The sequence below is a fragment of the Panthera pardus genome, unplaced genomic scaffold (genome assembly GCF_024362965.1).
Source record: "Panthera pardus isolate Hobbes unplaced genomic scaffold, ASM2436296v1 HiC_scaffold_18, whole genome shotgun sequence".
In the NCBI taxonomy this organism is placed as follows: Eukaryota; Metazoa; Chordata; class Mammalia; order Carnivora; family Felidae; genus Panthera; species Panthera pardus.
The window spans coordinates 14,603,615-14,625,180 of NW_026526743.1; the positions used below are offsets into that span (position 1 = coordinate 14,603,615).

General features: G+C 48.5%; 1 protein-coding gene and 1 long non-coding RNA gene across 3 annotated transcripts; one reads left to right on the forward strand and one right to left on the reverse strand.

The window, feature by feature from the left end:
- Nucleotides 1-584: 584 nt before the first annotated feature.
- On the forward strand, nucleotides 585-16,581 carry LOC109256644 (uncharacterized). 2 transcript variants are annotated; one of them, XR_002075727.2, is made up of 3 exons: nucleotides 585-3,855; nucleotides 4,497-4,555; nucleotides 16,333-16,581. It is a non-coding gene; the product is annotated as an uncharacterized LOC109256644 (long non-coding RNA). The 2 variants fall into 2 exon arrangements; XR_008423346.1 differs by lacking the exon at nucleotides 16,333-16,581 and adding an exon at nucleotides 10,701-11,769.
- PSMC4 (proteasome 26S subunit, ATPase 4) lies at nucleotides 12,325-21,199 on the reverse strand. Its single transcript, XM_019432156.2, has 11 exons — nucleotides 21,068-21,199; nucleotides 20,160-20,258; nucleotides 19,837-20,023; nucleotides 17,809-17,955; nucleotides 17,611-17,720; nucleotides 17,421-17,514; nucleotides 13,463-13,630; nucleotides 13,303-13,379; nucleotides 12,991-13,159; nucleotides 12,739-12,794; nucleotides 12,325-12,561 (listed from the first exon to the last, which is right to left on the reverse strand). Exons 1-11 carry the CDS (start codon nucleotides 21,101-21,103, stop codon nucleotides 12,448-12,450), a joined length of 1,257 nt encoding a protein of 418 aa, XP_019287701.1. The 5' UTR covers nucleotides 21,104-21,199; the 3' UTR covers nucleotides 12,325-12,447.
- Nucleotides 21,200-21,566: the final 367 nt, after the last annotated feature.

Consider the following 21,566-nt stretch of genomic DNA (forward strand, 5'->3'; position numbering starts at 1 on the left):
TATATGATATAGTATTATTAACTAGTCACAATGCTATACATTACATCCCTAGAACTTATTTATCTTTTAAGTGGAAATTTGTACCCTTTCACCACCTTTGCCCATCCCCCAGCCCCACCCCTACCACTGGCAAGCCACCAATCTGTTCTCTGTATCTGAGTTCCAGGTGTTTTTGAATTCTACATGTGAGTGAGATCATACAGTATTTATCTTTATTTGACCTACTTCAGTTAGCATAATGCCCTCAAAGTTTATATGTGTTAAAAATGGCAGGATTCCCTTATTTTTTATGGCTGAATAATATTCCATATGATATATAATATTCCAATACAAAATACCACGTTTTCTTTATCCCTCCATCCAATGATGGATGAATAGATCATTTCCACTTCTTGGCTATTGTAAATGTAATGCACATGAGAGTGCTGATACCTCTTCAAGATAGTGATTGATTGATTGATTGATTGATTTTTGGATACATACCCAGAGTGCTGATACCTCTTCAAGATAGTGATTTATTTATTTATTTATTTATTTATTTATTTATTTATTTATTTATTTATTTTTGGATACATACCCAGAAGTGGAATTGCTGGATTGTGTAGTAGTTCTAGTTTTAATTTTTTAAAGAATCTCCTTGGGACTCCTGGGTGGCTCAGTTGGTTAAGCGTCTGATTTCAGCTCAGGTCATGATCTCACAGTTCATGGGTTGGAGTCCCGCTACAGGCTCTGTGCTGACAGCTCAGAGCCTGGAGCCTGCTTTGGCTTCTGCATTTCCCTCTCTGTTCCTCCCCTGCTTGCTCTCTCTCTCTCTCTCTCTCTCTCAAAAAATAAAATAAACAACAAAAAAGAACCTTACTGTTTGTCAGATTGGGTGTACCAGTTTACACTTCCACCAGTTGTGAATGAAGATTCCTTTCTTCTGCACCCTTACCATCCCTTGTTATCTCTTGCCTTTTTTATTATAGTCATTATAATAGGGGTGAGGTAATATCTCATTGTGGTTTTGATTTGCATTTCCCTGATGATTAGTGATATCGAGCACCTTTTTCATGTATCTGTTGACCATTTGAACATCTTTGGGAAAATGTCTTCAGGTTCTTGGACCATTTTTAAATTTGATTATTGGGGGATTTTTTTTTTCGTTATTGAGTTGCATGAGTTCCATATGTGGTTTGCAAATTTATTCTTCCTCCATAAGTTGCCTTTTCATTTTTTTAATCTCGTTTATTTTTCTGTGCAAAAGCTTTTTAGTTTGATGTAGTCTCCCTTAATTTATTTTTGCTTTTGTTACTTGAACTTTATATGTCATATGTAAAAAATCATTGCCAGAGCTTTTTGCCAGTGTTTTCTTCTCGAAGCTTTATGGTTTCAGGTGTTAATATTTAATTCGTTAATCCATTTTGAGTTACTCGTGAGTGATATAAGAAAGGGGTCTACTTTCATTCTTTGGCATGTGAATATCCAATTTCCCCCGCAGCCTTTATTGAAGAGACTGCCTTTTATTTATTGAGTATTCTTGGCTTTGTTGTCAGGTATTAATTGACTATGAATATATGGGTTTGTTTCTGGGCTCTCAATTCTGTCCCATTGATCTATGGGTCTGGTTTTATACTGATACCTTACTGTTTTGGTTACTATAGCTTTGTAATATAGTTTGAAATCAGGAAATGTTATATCTCTAGCTTTATTCTTCTGTGTCAGGATTGCTTTGGCTCTTCCAGGTCTTTTGATTTAAGGTCTATTTTGTCTGATATTAGTATAGTCACACTTACTCTCTTTTGGTCCTTTTTGCATGGAATATTATTTTCCCATACTTTCAACCTGTTTGTGAGTTTTGAGCTCATGTAGTTGGATCATGTGTTCTTTATCCATTCTGCCAATCACTGTCTTTTGATTGGAAGAGTTTAACCCATTTACATTTAAAGTAATTACTGATAAGGAGAGACTTCTATCATTGTGCTATTTGTTTTATGTATGCTTTATGAATTTTTCCCCTCACTTCCTACATTACTCTTTTGTGTTTAGTTGACTTTGGCGGGGGGTGGGGGGGAGTAGTGAAATGTTTAAATTCTTATTTTCTTTTGTGTATAGTGTCTTTGTAGTTACCATGGGGATTATATTTAACATCCTAGTTTTAATCTATACCAGTTTAATTTCAATAACGTATAAAAATTCTGCCCCTTTACAGCTCTGTATCTGCCTCTTTGGGTTGTTGATGTCACATAATTATGTCTTTATACACTGTGTGCCCCAAAGTATAAGGTGGTAATCTTTTAATGTGGAAAGTTTCTTAATGTAGAAAAGACTTGGAGTAACAAACCAAAGTTACAGTAACATTAGATGTCCTGTTATTCCCAGCCTATTGATAGTGATGCTGTGGCCGAGAATGCCTGAGACACTTGCCCAAGCCCATAGTCCTTGTAGCAAGCCCTCCCAGACATTTCCCCTGCTGGGGCCAATGCTGTGGCTGGACCATCCCTTGTGGTTCTTATGATTGCAGAATATACCTCAGCAACGACCATCAGAGAACTTTGTTGAAGAACAGGTGTTATTACTCACAGATCCCAGATGGTAGTGCGTGGCATACCTGAAAGCCGCACAGTGAGGTTGTACCTATAGGGAGAGAGAGTGTAGACCTGGGGCTCTGCCTTTATTAGGAACAGAGGGGAGGGGAGGGTGTCTAGAGTTTCACAGATGTACTCCTTATTGGCTAATTTATTTTTTTTTAATTTGTTCAACGGTCATTTATTTTTGAGAGAGAGAGAGAGAGAATGTGTGTGTGTTGAGCGGGGGAGGGCAGAGAGACAGGGAGACACAGAATCCAAAGCAGGCTCCAGGCTCTGAAGTGCCAGCACAGAGCCCGGCGCGGGGCTCGAACCCACGAACTGCCAGATCATGAGCTGAGCTGAAGTCGGACACCTAACCAACAGCCCCCAGGCGCCCCTCCTTATTGGCTAATTTAAAGCCTTGGGTGGGAATTAAGGTACTGGAAGGGAGAAGCAAGGTTACCGAAATGGTCAATTATCTAGGTTCCGCAGGGCTTTCTGGAACTAGGCGCTTCATGAGTGAAGATGGCCCAGTCCCTTCTTTGGTTGTTTTGCTAGTACTTGTGTCAAAAAGCTGGCAATATTTCTATTATTTAGAATGGATGTCTTTTGAAATGGATGCCTCAGTGGTCAAAAGCTTAATGTCAGGTACTTATTCCTATGCTAGCTTTTACGCTAGTAATTGTGTGGGTTTTTTTTTTTTTAATGCATTAATCTTTTGGGGCGTCTGGGTGGCTCAGTCGGTTAAGCAACCGACTCTTGATTTTAGCTCGTCATGATCTCACAGTTCATGGGTTCTGGCCCCGCATGGGGTTTGCTGCTGTCATTGCGGAGCAAACTCTGTATCCTCTGTCCCTCTCTCTCTGCCCCTCCCCCGCTCGTGCTCTCTCGAGCGCGCTGTCACTTTCAAAAATAAATAAACATTAAAAAAATAATAATAATAAAATACACTCAGATAATCCCGTCAGGACTATCTCACAGGAAGAGACAGCCGAAATTCCGCCTGGTGGAGTTCGTTCCCACTCACACCCGCTCGGCCGCAGGGTCGTGCCTTCGGCCGTTCTGGGGGGACCCAGCGCCAGGGCGAGCAGCGAGGCTCCCCGAGCGCCGAGACCTAGGCGCGAGCACGCGTGGGTTTACCGCCGGGTCGCGAGACCTTGGCTGCGGCCGCGGGTTCTGCGCTTGCGCCTGCGCATTCGGAGCCCGGCGCTCTGGCCGCGGGAAGGTGTGTCCCGAAGCCCCGGGGCGGTGGTCGCGGAGGCTCCCGGGACTGGGATGGTGCGCCGTCGGTGGTTCCGCCCCCGCGGTGAGTTGGTGGCAGTCCGGGAAGGAGTCGGCTCTAGGTGAGGCTGGGGGGCGGACTCGTGGCGTGGAGCTGCCGCCTAGTGAGGAGCCCATGGCGCGTGGAGTCCAGAGCCTCACACCCGTGCGCGCGTGAGGACCGGAGGAGGGGGCTACGAAACCCATTGTGACCGGCAGTGTGTGTGTATGTGTGTGTGTGTGTGTGTGTGTGTGTGTGTGCGCGCGCGCGCGCGGCAACGCCGGCTGTGTGGTGTGTGTTACTGCCCCACGTCCCTGCTGCTTGCCCCGCAGCCCCGAGTGTCTGCACAGAGCACTGTGGGCACGTTTCCCCAAGAGGACAAACACTGAGCCCTGGGATGAAGGTTCCGAGCAGGAAGGCAGAGGACTGGTCTTGGGGTGGGACTTTTAGAGCTAGAAGTGTGCCTGGGACGAACTCCGTGCAAGAAACGATGGGAGAGCCCCTACTTGGAGGCGCTGTGGGTGCAGCTACATTTTCCCGAACCACAGCGTTCCCATACCTGCAGCCGCCCTCTCACATGTGGTTGTGTGGGTGACGTCAGGGCAGATGTGGCCCTGCAGGGGGATTTTCTTAGTCTGCACGACTCTAACAAAGGCCTGGCGTCTCAAGGTTTCCTTCTTCCCCAGCCCTGCCATTCTCCAAACGAAGGAGGAAAAGTGGTTGTACATCCGAAAGTCCAGCTCAGGTGAGTTTGTTTCCTCTTTGTTTATAAACAAACACGCTTTTGTTTTTAGTAACGTTTGCTTTTCTTTTCCCAAATTGCCCGACGGCTCATCCTAGGCCCGCCTTCCCAGTGAAAGACAGGCCTTGCCCATGAGTCCCTCTCCTCACTGTCCCTCTGCCAGATACCCCTCTCCTCATCTTTCGTATCATTCCTCAGCATTCACTTTTTGTAATAGTAAGAAATGCCCACTCCGCGGTCTAGTTAAAGCTTTGTTTTACTGAGAGTAATGTTTAGATGGAATCATCTTCCATCTCCAAAACCTCAGTTTAAAAAGTAAGGCAAGGGGCGCCTGGGTGGCTCAGTCGGTTAAGCGTCCGACTTCAGCTCAGGTCATGATCTCGCAGTCCGTGAGTTCAAGCCCCGCATCAGGCTCTGTGCTGACAGCTCAGAGCCTGGAGCCTGTTTCGGATTCTGTGTCTCCCTCTCTTTCTGACCCTCCCCCGTTCATGCTCTGTCTCTCTCTGTCTCCAAAATAAAAAAGTGTTAAAAAAAAAAAAATAAGGCAATATCAGAAGCGGTTTGACTGGCGTGAGTGAGAAATGACATGGTCATCTGCTTTTTTAAGGCTTTTGGGAGCAGGAATGTAATTGGAGGGCTTAGCGTGGAAATCTGTGTCATAAGAGGCAGGGATTTCCCCAACGAATCAATGGATTGAGATTTATATTGACAAAGATTTGTCATAAGACAACAAAAAGTACATATGAGTGAAGTAATATTCAGTGATGAACAGTAATACTCCAATTTTAAATTTCATATAAATTTCACTTACTAATATTTGGGATTGAGACATTTTACAAGGATTATATCCAAAGCGATATTTCTGTTGGTTACTCGGTGGAGAAGTAGAGGGAGAATCAAACGCTGCTTTGTCAGCTTTGACCAAATTTTATTATTTAGTCTGCAGATGCTTTTCACCTGATGTATGTCCACTTAAAGAAGAATCTTGGCAATATAAAGATCTCATATTGAAGAAGAATGTTCAAGAACTGGTAGGCTCTTTATAACGGTCCCACTGATTTCTATTCCCACATATGTCAAAACTGTTTGCTTCTAAGACTTAAAAATTCTTTTTAATTGGATATAGATCTATTATATACTTAAGATTGTGGGATTAATACTCACTTTTTGCAGTTAATCAGTTATATGCATGAGGGAATTACAAAGAAGAAAATTAAAATAGCCCCAGCATCATACTTTGGGGAGGTATATTTTAGCAAAACTTGTCTTTGCACCTGTACATATATGTGATGTGTATGTTTGTTTCTGCAGAATAGAAATTGTGCTAGTGGAACACAGGTCACAGAGACACTCCAACTCCTATTTAGAAAAGGTTGTTCTACCTAAGCAGAAGTTTCTTATACCTCTGAGGAAAGTGCCAGTGAGCCTCTCTATTTGATACCTGCTAGGTGTTTATACCTTTTAAGGTTTTATTTGATAAACCAACTAAGGATAATTATTATGGCACAGTTTATCAAATAAAGTAGCTCTTCAAGATTATACTTTTTTTACAGATTTTTTAAAATGTTTATTTATTTTTGAAAGGGAGGCAGAGCACGAGCGGGGGAGGGGCAGAGAGAGAGGGAGACACAGAATCTGAAGCAGGCTCCAGGCTCTGGGCTGTCAGCACACAGCCTGACGTGGGTCTTGAATTCACAAACTACGAGATCATGACCTGAGCCGAAGTCGGATGCTTAACTGACTGAGCTACCCTGGTGCCCCTACTTTTTTTAGATTTTTAAGGTTATTTTCACAACCTTATATCTATAGCCCGAGCAGGGTGAGGAGGGTGTTCACACAGGGGGTGGCCTGGTGCAGGGCGACAGAACTTACTAGGGGGCAGTTCAGTTGGTGGAATGGACCAGCATGGGGTGTCAACCTGATCAGGGTAAGGCAGGGTCCACACAGGAGGACTATGGGTATGAGATTTCAAAGCCCAAGCAGGGTGAAGAGGGCATCTGGATACGAGTACTGCCTGGCTTTGGGTGTCAGGGCCCAAATGGAGTTGGGCACACTCGTGCGGGCCAGGTAGGAGGTGCTGAGTGTCAGAACCCAATCCAAGTTGGGCGAGGAAAGCATCTGCAGGAGGGAGGGGGCCGGAGCAGCGATGGGAGTTTGTTACACACAGGGGGCCTGTCAAGCGAGTAAACACATTAAGAGGCACTGGAGCCGAGTTTCTCTCCCCGTCCCAGCAGGGAGTAACAGGTCTGGAAAGGGAGAAAATGAGAAGGGACCTTGTGACGTTAGGTTAACTAGACGTAATAGTATGAACTTAACAGTTTTCTATATGGGTAGGTAGAAAACATAGAAGCAGGCTCCGGTGGCCAGGCTCACTTCTGGGGCTGTTCCACTCTGCTGTTCCTTGCAAGCGCCCTGAGTCCCAGCGTCTGCCTGGCCTGATAATGTCACTGCTCGAGTAGGAGTTGGCATGCCGAGCGACTCTGCTTGGGCCTCCTGTCCTATCACATCAGACAGTATATACACCTTAAGATCCTAAAGATAAGGCAAAATATCCAAGTAATGTTTAGGGATGATTTGTGAGCGTGACTCAGAAAAATGATGCGGTCCATCAGGATGTTAAGCACCAACTTCTGGCTTCTTCATCCTCCTCCTCTTGCTCTGTGGCGGCCATGGAAGACAGCGTTTGCGTAATCTGGGTTGGCCACGCTGTGATCCATGCCATCAGCACGTGGCTTCTGGTTTGTGCACACTGTGGTGACATGTGTCACGCTGCTGAATTGGTACTCTGTGACAATCGAGAGCCATCTGTAACTCCTTAGCAGTAACTGCCCGGTCATCTCATCTGAGATATGTTTACCAACCCTGGGGAGCACCCAAAGGAAACGTTACCAAGGAATCCGCGTGACCTGTAGACAGGTTGGAAATGATGGACAGGTGTCCAAAGTGTTGCTGTTTTCAGCCAGAGCGCACGCGCCTTTGCGGTAACTGCAGGGGACGCAATCCGCCATCACCGCCTGTGGGTGTGGGAATTTCTTTTTCAGTGGAAACACCCCCCCCCCCCCGAATCTGGACAATGTTTACACACGTGTTCTATTTAGAAGTTGTTACGTTCTGTATTTATATTGTTTATATTGTGGGTACTTTTTGTGTTTTTTTTAACTTTTAAAAAATGTTTATTCTTGAGAAACAGAGACAGAGCATGAGCAGGGGAGGGGCAGAGAGAGAGGGAGACACAGAATCCGAAGCAGGCACCAGGCTCTGAGCTGTCAGCACAGAGCCCGATGTGGGGCTCAAACCCATGAATTGTAGATCATGACCTGAGGTGAAGTTGGACACTCAACCCACTGAGCCACCCAGGCGCTCCTGTGTTATTTTTTTACAATTAAAAACAAACAAAACTATTTACATGTAGTGACATTTTTTTCTTCTCCCAGTCTTTGCAAAGTGGAACACAGAAAAGATATATGTGCAGGAAAACACTTGCTTTAAACACTCTAGGGTGCCTAGGTGGCTCAAGCATCTGACTCTTGATTTCAGCTCAGGTCATGATGCCAGGGTCATGGGATCGAGCCCCGTGTTGGGCTCCACAGTGAGCATGATCCTGCTTGAAATTCTCTCTCTCCTTCTGCCACAACCCCCCCCCCCCCCCCGCCTAAAAAATAAAAAACAAAAAACCACTTCTAAGATGGAAGAACACCCAGGCTGGTCAGCAAACCAGCCTTTTCCCCTCTTGACCCAGTAGCATGTAACTGAGCATGGAAAAAGCAGCTGCTGGTGTCCAGGAACCATCTGACAACTACAGGTAGGCCTCGGTGGCATAAAGCTTTCCCGGCGCTCACAGTTAGGCCACATTATTCTCCTGGTGCACATAAGCAATCTCCTAGAACACCAACATCAAGGTCACTCTGAGACCATAACGAGAGATGGAACAAGGCCACTTCATCATTTTGTCTAAGCACAGACAAACCAGGTCACAAAACAGACCAAATACCCCCTCTCCCAGCTAATGGGAGTGGCCGCTACTTCTCACCCAGTACAGCTTCAGCCTCACCCTGGTCTGCCTTCACTGCAGCTAATGTCCCACCCTAATAAAATTCCTCTTGTATCCTGATAGCCTCAAATCCAGAGCGAAGCCCCGCTTCCTGAAGCCCTCCCCAAGGTGTGTCTTTTCTGTCACCCTCTTTCTAAGACGCCGCACAGCTCCCCATGGTGTGTGTTCTCCCTCATAACGAGTGCTAAACCCAGAATTTTCGACTACGGGTGTGTTCCTAGGGGTCTCTGGCTGGACAGCACAGGCAATAAATGCAGTTAATCATGGCATTATTGTGGCGGCTTTTACTCTCAGTGGTCTTGGCTTATGCTCCCTTTCAAAATGCAGAAAGTAATTTTGAAATGCGGAACTGTGGTCAGCAGGCCTCGGACCCCTCGAGGAATGGGGGTAACCAAGGTCACTCTTCACTAGTCATTTGGGGTCATTTCACCTGAAGGAAATGGAGAAAGGCCCTGTAAAAGCATCATATGGATGAAAAAGAAACATGGTCTTCACTTTGTGGGATCTCCACATCTTCTCAAAGATACTCCAGGAACTTGAAGTTGGATGGGCGGTCAGGGAAATGTAAAAATGAGAACATTAGCAAACCTATCCTGATCATCTTCCAGATTCCTAATTTTTCAAAAGCCACAAGGAAATGCCAACTTCCTCAAAGCAGAAAAAGTAGACCCCTTTATTAAAATATAACTTGGGGGTGGGGGGCGCCTGGGTGGCTCAGTCAGTTGGGCGTCTGACTTCAGCTCAGGTCAGGATCTCGCGGTTCGTGAGTTCGAGCCCCACATCGGGCTCTGTGCTGAGCACTCAGAGCCTGGAGGCTGCTTCGGATTCTGTGTCTCCCTCTCTCTCTGCCCATCCCCACTCATGCTCTGCCTCTCTCTGTCTCTCGAAAACTGAGTAAAGGTTAAAATATATATGTAACTTTGGAATTTACCTAATGGGCCTCCCTTCTGCACTGCCAGGTCTTTGACCACAGGGACTGAATCTGCATCATCCCTGAAATCCCGGTCACTCCCGCCAGATGGCAGTGTTGGGGTGTTGAGCGAACAGTTCTCAACAGCAGCAAAATAAGACAAACCTCCAGACTGCAGGCCTGTTGAGGGCACAGTCTGTCACGTGGACTCAGGGAGAGACTATCTTGCAAGAGGAGAAGCTTTCATGAAGGATTTGGGTTTTCTGTCTCGCCCTGCTAGCGCTTTATGCTGTCCACATGATGTGCATGATTTCACATGCTCCTCTCACCGTCCCTCGGTCTTGGGTGTTATGCCCATTTAACTGATGAGGACCACGAGTGACAGAACTTAAGGCAGATGCTTCGAGTCGCACCACCACCCGATGGGATGGAAGCAGGAACCCGCAATTGTGACTCCCAAGAAGGGTACTCCGTTCAGATTGTGGCAGTATCCCCTCCACCGCACCCCCCCCCCCCCCCCCCCCGGCCCTGCCCCGTTATTTTCTTTGCTGTCATTTCTGGGGCACTTGGCTTTGTTGTTTCCAATTTCTTTGCCCTTTATCACTGATGTTTTGGGTGCGTTCTGTCACTTCTGCGATTTCCCTCCCTTACCTTCTCGCTTCCAAGTTATTTCCTGCCTTGTACAATCCCCATTTTTTTTCCCTTGGTTTTTTTAAATTTCAGTGTTTTAATTTTTTTTGAGAGTGTGCAGGCGTGCCAGTGGGGGAGAGGCAGAGAGGAAGGCAGAGGATGCAAATCAGGCTCTGTGCTGACAACAGAGAGCCTGATGCAGGGCTCAAACTCATGAGCCGGGAGATCATGACCTGAGCCAAAGTTGGACGCTCAACTGACTGAGCCACCTAGGCCCCCCCTGTCGGTTTTTAAGTACCTAATTTAAAAGGTTAAATATTGTATAAAGTGTGTATAAAGCGTGCCCATGGCACCCTCACCCCGTATTTCCCTACTTCCAGGAGTCAGCCGCTTCCCATCCTCTTGTCTTTTGAAATTTACTTCCATATTTCTAAATTCTATGCTTTTGTAAAATCATTAGTTTTAGGTATTAGCTGCTACCGAGCATGAAAGATGAGGACTTACGGTGTCTTAACCCATTCTCTCTTTTCTCCCATGCTGCCCGGTTTCCTCAGCAGAAATCCTTCAGCTGCCTGCCCGGGGCTCTCCCTGAATCCTGTCTTCCACACAGCAGCCCCCCTCTCATCCGAGCTCCAGGCCTGCCAGTCTGGGGACCCGCAGTCCAGCCTTTCCTGGAATAAACCTCCAGCCAGGCTGCAGGAGGGTCACGGGGCCTGGAAAAACAGCTCGTTCATTTACAGCTCCAGGGTCTAGGTGCACTTGGTGTAGGAGTTTGGATTTCTGTAGCCTTTCAGGTAGTGCCTGTTTTCCAGCCCTCACCTTCAGAACGTGGCACCTGTGACTTCTGAAGCGGGCATCTGTTTCTGGGTTCCGCTTCACGTCTGCTACGTTAACGAGCAGCTATCTGCCTCTTTCCGAAACCGTGTTGCTGCCAGATCCTCTCTCCTCCTGATCTTGTGAATGTACATCCTACTCTCTTATCACCTCTTATTTTAGTGAGGTCCCGGGGAGGAGAAGTTAACTTCCCTACTCAACCTGCAGTGGTCGTCTACAGAGGAATCACCCTCCGTCTCTTCAAGGACCTGTGACTACCATTTTTCCTTCTTCCTATCTCACTTCCAAATAGATACTGACATCCTGTATTTGTTCAAGAAATACTAAGTGAACGTCTACCATGCGTAGGCTCTGGGACTTGAACTGTGATCAAGCAGAGCACGGGCCTGGCGCCAGTGGGGTGCAGAAGGGTTCCCTCCCAGCTTGGGGCACCAGAGAGGGCTGTCCAGAGGGAGAGGTGTTCAAAGAGAGACCTCAAGAGACGGAGTTGGTCCAACCAAACACATTTGTGCTCCAGTAAGACCGTATGGAGTAGGACCAGAGAGACTCACAAAACCCAGCCATCCAACCTCCTCCCATCAACCGTCATCCCTGCTCTTGGGGACTCTGCAGGGCTGTTTCCCTGTTCTTGATACTCCGAGTGTGAGGAAGGCAGGAATCATCAAAGACTCAAATGATCTACCTACTCTAGGAAATGCAGGTGGGCAGGTGTGCAGAGGCTTTATTTTGTGGCCAAGGGCTGTGGTCTAAGGTTCAGTTTCTATCCCTTTCCTCCAATATTTTTAAATGTTTATTTTTGAGAAAGAGAGCACAAGCAAAGGAGGGGCAGAGAGAGGGAGACACAGAATCCAAATCAGGCTTCAGGCTCTGAGCTGTCAGCACAGAGCCTGATGTAGGGCTTGAACCCACGAACTGTGAGATCATGACCTGAGGTGAAGTCGGATGCTCAACCAACTGAGCCACCCAGGCGCCTCAATGTTTGTTTATTTTTGAGAGAGACCCAGTGTGAGTGGGGGAGGGGGAGCGAGAGAGAGAGGGAAATGCAGAATCTGAAGCAGGCTCCAACTGTCAGCACAGAGCCAGATGTGGGGCTCGAACCTATGAATTGTGAGATCATGACCTGAGCTGAAGTTGGACGCTTAACTGACTGAGCCACCCAGGTGCCCCTCCCCTTTCCCCAAATTTCTATAGTCATTTGGTTTGAATTCGTTGCTTCTCTCCCAAACTGTAACCCAGGACATGTACCTCACCCACTCATCTGTCAGGAGAGCAGGAGGGGACAGAACATCCTATTCCAGGCCCAGTTTTCTCTGAAAGAGTTAAACTTTTAGGAAGAAATTAAACAGATTCAATCTTGTATATTTACTGAGTAAACCAATCCCAGGTAAAGAAAAAAGAACACTAGGTTTTAGGACAGAGGCTGGGGAGGTGAGAGAAGTCTCCGGCCCCTGTGGTGGGGCGGGGGAGGGGTCACTTATAAAACTCATGCTCCTGTTCATCCTTCTTGATGACTGTCTTGTATGCTTTCTCGAAGTCCTTAGCCAGAACAATGTAGCGGTTCTCACGGACAGCCAACATTCCACTCTGTTGAGGAATGAGAGTTAGAAATCTACTCCCCAACCCTAGTGATGGTGGAAGAAGAGGCAGGGCCCCAAGCCCCGGGGAGGCACTGAGGTACATGAGGACTGCAGCAGAATACTCTCAAAGAGGAAGGGTCCCCACATACCCCCTGCCTGGATCCAGGGAGAAACCCTCACTCACCTCCTGACAGATGGAGTTGATATCGGCTCCTGAAATCTTATCTGGTCGGGCCACATCTGCAACAGGTGAGTTAAGGCAACCATTCCCTGAACGAGGGGGTGAATGCCTGGAGCCAGAAGTCACCCTTGAGCTTTGTCACCACCCCCTTCCCTGGACCCTGGTCTCCCAACCTGTACAAGAAGGCAGAGGTGGAGATGAAGATCCGGTCCCCAACCCAGCTGGGACCATCCCCTCACTTCTAGAGCAGGATACAGTCTTCCAAGTCAACCTCCTCAGAGAGATTCATCTTGCTGGTGATAGTGGAGAAAATCAATCTCTTCTGGCGGCGGTCAGGGAGTGGAAATTCAATTTTACGATCAAGGCGTCCTGGCCGCAGCAGGGCAGGATCCAGAGTGTCTGCTCTGTTCGTGGCCATGATCACCTGGCATTGGGGACAGGCCAGCTGAGACCTCTGTCCCCACTACACCCTCTTTCCTGTCATGATACCTGCCCCCTTACATGCCAGCCACCACTCTTCCCGGATTCCCACACCACACCTCCCCTTGCCCATCCTGAACCCCGAACCTTGACGTTAACGTTCTGGTCAAATCCGTCCATTTGATTCAGCAGCTCCAGCAGGATTCTCTGAACCTCCCTGTCAGCTGGAGAGTGTGCCACTTGGTCAGTCCAGGGCACCCCGTAAAAGGCTGCCCAAGATCCCAGTCCCTGATTAGGCATCACTCACCCCCCGTCTGGGCATCAAATCTCTTGGTGGCAATGGCGTCAATCTCATCTATGAAGATGATGGCAGGTGCGTTCTCCTTGGCCAGGCGGAACACGTCCCGGACCATGCGGGGGCCCTCGCCCAGGTATTTCTGTACAAACTCGGAGCCCACGACCCGGATAAACGCAGCTGATGGCAGGAAGACGAGGGTTAGATGAGGAAGGGCCTCCCACAGGGCCCATGCCGCTTACTGAAACCGAGAACTCCCTGCAGACAGCCGTTCCTGTGAACATTCACTCCAAGTGGCCAGGTTACTCTCTCGTGCCCCAGGGACTGGGTCTCAGATCCCGCTGGGAGGACCAGCCACCTGCTTGCACCCCATAGCAACCTAGCAGCCCATATCATGAATCCTACCACAAATGTGTCATTTTCTGGCCCAACATTTAAAAACCAGGACATTCTAAATAATAATAATGCATCTGTGCTTCAATATGCCATATAGGGGAGAGCAAGAGACACTCACAGAATCCAAGATAGAAAAAAATCTGGATTTCCAGAGTGTTGGAAAAATCAGAGAATAAAGACAGGTTGTCCGTACACTAAGGCATCGTACTGCCTCCCCAAGAGCTCAGAGTTCCATTTGGAGTTCCGTATGGAATGGGAAAAGACCCACTTTTGAATATCATGAAAGAACCAGGGACCTTGGGCACGTATTCTGGTATAATCAAGCGGCAACGTGGCTAAAGACAGGTTTGTTCTGGGCCTCTCCTTTTTTGACTTCTTAGAGTTTAACTTATTTGTTAAATGCACGTGGCTTTGTGTTGCCTGGAGCAACCCTCAGAACCCTCCTTCTGCCCACCACACGGGAGGGAGACCCGCAGTCTGTGACGCAGGCCTGGTGTTTTACGTCATAAACCAGGAGTCGTGCAAGTGGCGGTCCTGATCACACCACTTCTCTAATGCTGGCCATGCATGGCTGTTGGGGAACTGAAATGTGCCTGGTCCAAAATGAGACACGCTGTAACCGTGACATACTCAGAAGTCTTAGGTTTCAAAAGACTTTGTACAACAAAATGTAAAACATCTCAAGAAATGTCCCTCAATAAATGGCCAGATAAATAAAACACACTATATACATACAATGGAATATTATTTGGCCTTAAAAATGAATGATATTTTGATACCTGCTCCAACATGATGAGCCCTGAAGACAACAGGCTAAGTGAAAAAGCAAGTCTTAAGAAGACAAATGTAGGATTCATCTACTTACATGAGATAACCTATGAGAGCCAAATTCATAGTCACTAAGAACAAAGGTTACCAGGGGCTCGAGGGGCAAGGGGGTGTGGAGAAACAGGGGTATAGAGTTTCCGTTCAGGATGATGAACAAGTTCTGGAAATGGATACTGGTGGAGGCTGCACAACAGTGAATGCTCTCAATTCCACTGAATTATACACTTAAAAATTGGCTAGGGGCACCTGAGTGGCTCAGCTGGTTAAGCTTCTGACTTTGGCTCAGATCATGATCTCACGGTTTGTGAGTTCGAGCCTGTTATCAGGTTCTGTGCTGACAGCTCAGAGCCTGGAGGCTGCTTTGGATTCTGTGTCTCCCCCTCTCTCTGCCCCTCCCCTGCTCATGTTCTGTATCTCCTCTCTCTCAGAAATAAACATTAAAAAAAATTTTTTTTAATTATTTTTAATGTTTATTTATTTCTGAGACAGAGAGAGACAGCATGAGTGGGGGAGAGGGAGACACAGAATTCGAAGCAGGCTCCAGGCTCTGAGCTGTCAGCACAGAGCCTGACGCGGGGCTCGAACTCACAAACCGTGAGATCATGACCTGAGCCGAAGTTGGTTGCTCAACCAACTGAGCCACCCAGGCGCCCCCCAAAAAATTTTTTTTAAATTACAGATGTAGCGTGCATATATTTCTATCAAACCCTGCCTGTCTAAAACCACCCCGCTCTCAGTACAACATGTAAACTCTCTGAGAGTAGTGCTAAGACTATATTCACACCCTTTCTGATCTCCTCAGCCTCACCTCCTAGACCTGCCAAGCACAGCCCTCCTACAAACATTCGCTGAGCAACTACCACAGTTCAGTTACTGGGCAGGCACTGGAAATGCAGAAACACACAAACGTATAAGGCCCGTGCCCTCCTGGAGTTTGGTCATGGTCCACTCATGACGCTAAATAAAAAGTGCTTTCCTGTCCCAGGCGTTTGCACATACCATCCCCTGTGCTTGGATGCCCTCTCCCAACGGTGTGCCTGCCAAATCACTTACACCTCGCTTCCTCTGGGAACCCTTACCTAAGAGGCCTGGGCAGCATGGGCCGGCGCGCCCTCCCGTTAGGGCAAGCCCACTACCTTCCCTGCTTCTCCGGGGTATTTGCTACTCTGCAGACTGTTCCCATTCTACCTCACCTCCGACTGTGAGCCCCCTCCCTCACTCGCTTCAGCTGCAGGGGCCTCCCTGTTATTCCTGCCTCACCAGATATTCCCTCAGCCTGATACAGTTCCTCCCCTGGACCTTCCTGTGATTCGCTCCCTCAGGTCTTCCGGGTCTTTGTGTAAAGGTCACCTCATAGAAAGTCTTCCCTGACCAAGCCCCAGCTCTGGCATAAAAGGCTGCAGCCCCTGTTACTCTCTCTCCCCTTGTCCTGCTTCATCTCAGCACGCATTCAGCACCATGGGATATATAATCTATTCACTTGTGTATCTGTTTAAGTACTTCCCTCAACTAAGGCATCACCTCCATGAAGAAAGGAGGCTTTGTTCCGTTCGCTGCCACATCTCCTGCACCTAGAACACAGCGTGGCACGCACCAGGCGCTCAATAAACGTTAACCGAATGACCGAGTTCTAAGTGTTTCTTTTTCTCTTTCCTCAGCCATAGTGGGAGATTCTCCAACACACGGGACATGTCTGATTCATCACTGTATCCATGCTCCGGGCCCGGGAGAGCAGAGGTCCAATGAACTGCTGAGCAAAGGAGCGATCGTGACAATGGCTATCATTTACTGTCCACTCTCTACGTGCCAGGTATGGTTCTAGAAGCTTTATATTGATTCAATCTTCTGAATAACCCAGACAAATACGAAATGGGAGTCACAGAGAGGCTAACTTATTGAGCAGTTACATAAACTACCTTACATAAGCAGTTGTAGGGGAGCCAGATTGCAAACCCAGTCAGCCTGGCCCAGAAAACACTGCTTAACTACGGCCTTCTACCAGCCTCTGGTTCACACATGGTAAGATTTTAAGATGTGCCGAGCCCTATCTTTAGGCTTTACAAACAGTAATATAGTGACTTTAGGACGTTTTTGTCTGGAACCTACAATAAAAAATACATGGGGGGTGGGGGGCGCCTGGGTGGCTCAGTACGTTAAGCATCCAAGTTCGGCTCAGACCATGATCTCAGTTTGAGTTCAAGCCCCACATCGGACTCCATGCTATCAGCACAGAGCCTGCTTCAGATCCCCTGTCTCCCTCTCTCTGCTCCTCCCCTGCTTGCTCACATGCTCTCTCTTAAAAATAAACATCGAAAAAAAAAAAGAAATACGTATATAAACAACCACAAGCATGTGTGTGTGTGTGTACTACAAGTTTCACAAATCTGAGCTCTTACTATGTGGGATGGACTCTGATGTTTTGTTTCATTTTTTGAAATGCTGGTTACACCCATGAATCTGAAGTCACGATTACTCATGGGTCACAACCCACTGTAGGAAAAACACTGCATTATTTCATTTCTCACAGTAACACTGTGAAGAGTCTTCTACAGATAAGGAAACTGAGGTATGAGGATATATAGTCACCTCCCAGGACGGCACAGCCAGTAAGAGGCACACGGGGGCTTTGACCCCACAGCCCCTGTTCTTAATCACCATGCCACTTCCTGGGGAAGATGAGAAAGCAGGGAGCAAGGTCAGAAGAGCCCAGAAGGTCAAGGCTCTGGAGAAGCGCTGAGAGGCTCACCTGTCGTGTGATGAGCCACAGCCTTCGCCAGCATGGTCTTCCCGCAGCCAGGTGGGCCATACATGAGGACGCCTCGGGGAGGGTCGATGCCGATCTGAAACACAGAGGCGAAGAAGGACGAGCCAGGGAGTCCCATCACCAGCTCAATACAGTGGGGCCTCTCCCTTCCCTGCCCCTCCCAGCTCCGCACCTGCTTATACAGCTCGAAGTGTGTAAGCGGGAGCTCCACAGCCTCCCGCACCTCCTGCTTCTGGATGTCCATGCCCCCGATGTCTGCATACATCACATCTGGCTTCTGGTCTGGTGGGAGAGCAGAGCTGGGGCTCTCAGCCTGGCTCCCAGCGTCCCTTAGGACCCGCCCCCAGCCCTGGGCTCCCCTCCCCCACACCTGAGGTGAGCATCATGATGCTGCTGTCAGCCTCAGGAGGCAGCACGTCCACCAGGGCATTGCTGTGCTTGTGCAGGGCCACCGAGGCGTTAGGCTTGAGCAGCTCCCGATCAATGGTGCTCAGGATGCGCACGTAGTAGTTGGAGCCTTTGGGAGACAGGAAGAAGAGGGGAAAATGAGAAGTGCCAGAACCTTAAAACCGTGTCCCCACCCCTCATGGTCGTACATTCCAGGCCACCGGTATCTCTCACTCAGACCCTGCCTGGGCCTCCTGGCCACTGGCCTCCTCCGGTCCATCCCCACGTTCACAATGACAACTTCTCTGCCGTTCTATAGCCCTGACTCCCTCTCAAGCTTCAGCCCGAGGTGACCAGCGGCCTCCTGGAATGCCTCCCCCTGCATGACCCTAGGGTGTCTGTCACTCACTGTGTCCCAATGTGTTCTCAGGATCTTCTCCCAAATTGTGCTGCTCTTCCTGGGTCTCTGTCTCAGGGAGGCCCACAGTCCTTGGTCCCCGGCCAGAGTCCCAAACCTCATCCTAGATCTTTCTCCCCTTCTCTCCATTGTCCATCAGTCACTATGATCTTCCATTCAGCCTCCAGAACGTCTCCAACCATCTCCTCTCCTCCCCTTGGACCCTGCCTGATTCACCCTTCTAGGTCTCTGCACCAGACCTCCCTGCTCGCCCAGCCTCGGGTTCCTCTCTCCCATCCACATTCTCCTTCTACGGTGCTGATGCACACCCCTGTCCAGTGTCAGTCTCTCTCCTGACCTTCAGACCTGGCTGTCTAGCAGCCTCCTGGACCCCTCCCTGCAACATCCTAGACTGCCTGCACGGTCTCCCTCCAAACCTACTCCTCTGCCCATGTTGACATCTCAGGAATAGCCCTACAGTCCCCCAAGTCCTACAGGTCAAACACACAAGCCTCATCCTGGGCGACTCCCTCCCTTCACCACCTCGCCTCCAGCCCATCAGTTCAATTCCAGGCCCAGTCAGCCACCTCTCCCCACCGTTACGAGAACATGGCTCAGTCCAAAGGAGCAGAGGCCAGAAACAGAAAGAGATGGGTAACACACAGAGACAACAACCATCATGAGGGCAGGGCCTAAGCCCATGCTAATAACAGCAGCTACTGTATACCGAGTCCTACCAGAGCCCAATCTCTTCCCACTTCACCCATGGTTTCAAATGGCAGGTCCCAACCCAGTAACGGTCATGAAATCAACTGAGAGGGTCATATCCAGAACATAGTTTGAAACAAAAGCAGGCTAGAACAGAATGGAAAACATCAGAGTATATTGCACATAGTAAGGGTAAACAGCATTTGATGAAATTTCCAGTATATCTGTAATATATGTATTACATACACATAGATAATATATATATAGTATATATACATATGCATATTCAACGTATATGTAGTATATATATGTAGTGTATATATGTATAACAGTTGACTCTTGAACCATGCAGGGGTTAAGGGCACTGACTCCCCGTGCATCTGAAAAATCCATGTATAACTTTTGACTCCCCACAAAGCTAACTACTAATAGCCCACTGTTGACCAGAAGCCTTACCAATACCATAAGCAGTCAATTAACACGTGTTTGGTATGTTTTGCATATTATATACTGTATTCTCACAATAAAGTAAACTAGCAAAAAAAATATTAAGCAAATCATTAGGAAAAGAAAATACATTTATAGTACTACACTGTATTTACCCAAAAACTCCACGTATTAGGAGACCCATCCAGTTCAAACCTGTGTTGTTCAAAAGTCAACTGTACACGTATGTACACACACATACACACACACACAAAATACACGCATACGTACGTGTAGAGAAAGAATGTAAGATATATGTCTACCTTCATATCAGAGTTTGAAAAACACCATTACCCTCTCTTGCCTTGTTTGCTCTTCTAAGATCCTAGCACAATTCCCGGTCCGTGGCAGGAAACAGTTGACAGACGCTGAATGAACAGATGAGTGAATGAGAGGCCCCCTGCCCACCCACCCACGCACCTGTGGTGGAGCCCACAATGGCTGTATTCTGATCCACAGCCTCCAGAAACTGCCCAATGACGAGTGGGATGCTTTGGATTCGCTTCACCTCTTCCTGGGCATGGAGGAATTCCTTCTTCAGGTTCTTCTGCTCATCCTTGATGTATTCCTCCTGCACCTCCAGGAACTCCAGCTCTTGCTGCAGCTTCTGTGAGTGGAGAGGGGAAAGGTGGAGGGTTGGCTCCATGCCCTGCTAAGTGAGGCGGCAGTGGAAGGTTGTGGGGTGGAGGAAGAGTATGGGATGCTGGGACCCTGTGCAGGGTCCGGCTTGGGATTGAATGTACCTTGTAGCGGCTGTACAGGTCCTCCAGGTCCTCAGGCTCCGGCCCCAGGAAGGAAAGGCCAGTCTGGGGCCGAGACACAGACAGTGCTGGGATCTCATCCTAGAACAAAGGAGAAAACTCAAGTTGGAGGAAGAAAGAATACAGAGCATCCTCCCCACTTCATCATGAACCACTCAGCCCCTAACCGGCTCCTGACATCATTCAGCCCCTCTAAACAGACCCTGCAAACGTCTCAGCCCCCTAAAAAGGCTCCTAATGTCACCTAGCTCCTAACAGGGCTCTTATGTCAACTAGCCCTCCGAAAACATATTTTATTAACACGTGCCACTTGTAACATACCCCCAATGTCGCCAGACTCCCAACTAGAGCCTAAATGTCACAACCACTCCTTACCAGCTCCCAATGCTCTTCAACCCCCCTCAACAGGTTCCTAGTGTCACATGGCTAGCTCAATATAGGTTGTTAATGTCACCATGCTTTCAAACATTCTTTTATCATCCAGTTCCCTAGGAAGGCCCCAAACCACAGATTTTACTTAGCCTCCGAACATCGGTTAGCTCCCAGCCCAACTTCAGACATCATTCGGCCCACGGCCGCGTCCCATCTATCACTCACACCCAGACACAGCCCCAGCTTCGCTAGGCCATCGGTCACTAAGCACTTCTAGCTAGTCCTCGAAATCATTCCGTGCCAAGGAACCTCTAACGTCACTCATTCCTGTAGCCGCGCTTTCTGCGCCTTACAGCCCCCCTAACATCATTCAGTCACCGAGCCAGGCCTCGGGGCAGCACAGAGCTCTCCACCGAAGGATCCCAAATCACCCTGACCCGGGCCGGAATTCCCGAAGTCACTCAGCACCCCACTCAGGTCGGCCTCACCCTCTCCCCGCGAGCCAGGCCCCACCAGACCTGAGCTTTCTCTACCAAGATGCCTATCTCCTCCATAGTGACCAAGCCGGCCTCTGTGCGGCCCAGCCAGATCTAGTCACCGCTTCCGCTGACGCTACCGGAAGACTAGGACCTCAGTGGATTCTGGGAAACGTAGTTTAAGACTTCGCTAGAGCGGGCTGGATAGGCCGCAAAGGATGGAGGGAAGGGAAGATTTCGTCCTGAGCTCCGCCCCCAAGGCTTGCACCGCGCGCTCTCGGGACAGGGGTTTAGGGCGGTGCGCGTGCGCAGTAGCGCGTGGTGGCACCATTTCGGGCGGCATCTGCGCTGGGGTTTTCTCGGCAGTAGGCGGCGCTGCTTCATTGCTTTATCAATCAAGGAACTCGCAAATCTGTCTCCTCGATCTCATTTAGTGAAAGGGCTGGAGATGTTTTGGGCGGCGTTCCCCAGAGGGGTTCCTTTAGGTGTCTCAACGTGAGCTGCGCCAGAGGATTCCACCACCCCCCCTCCCGACCCCCAG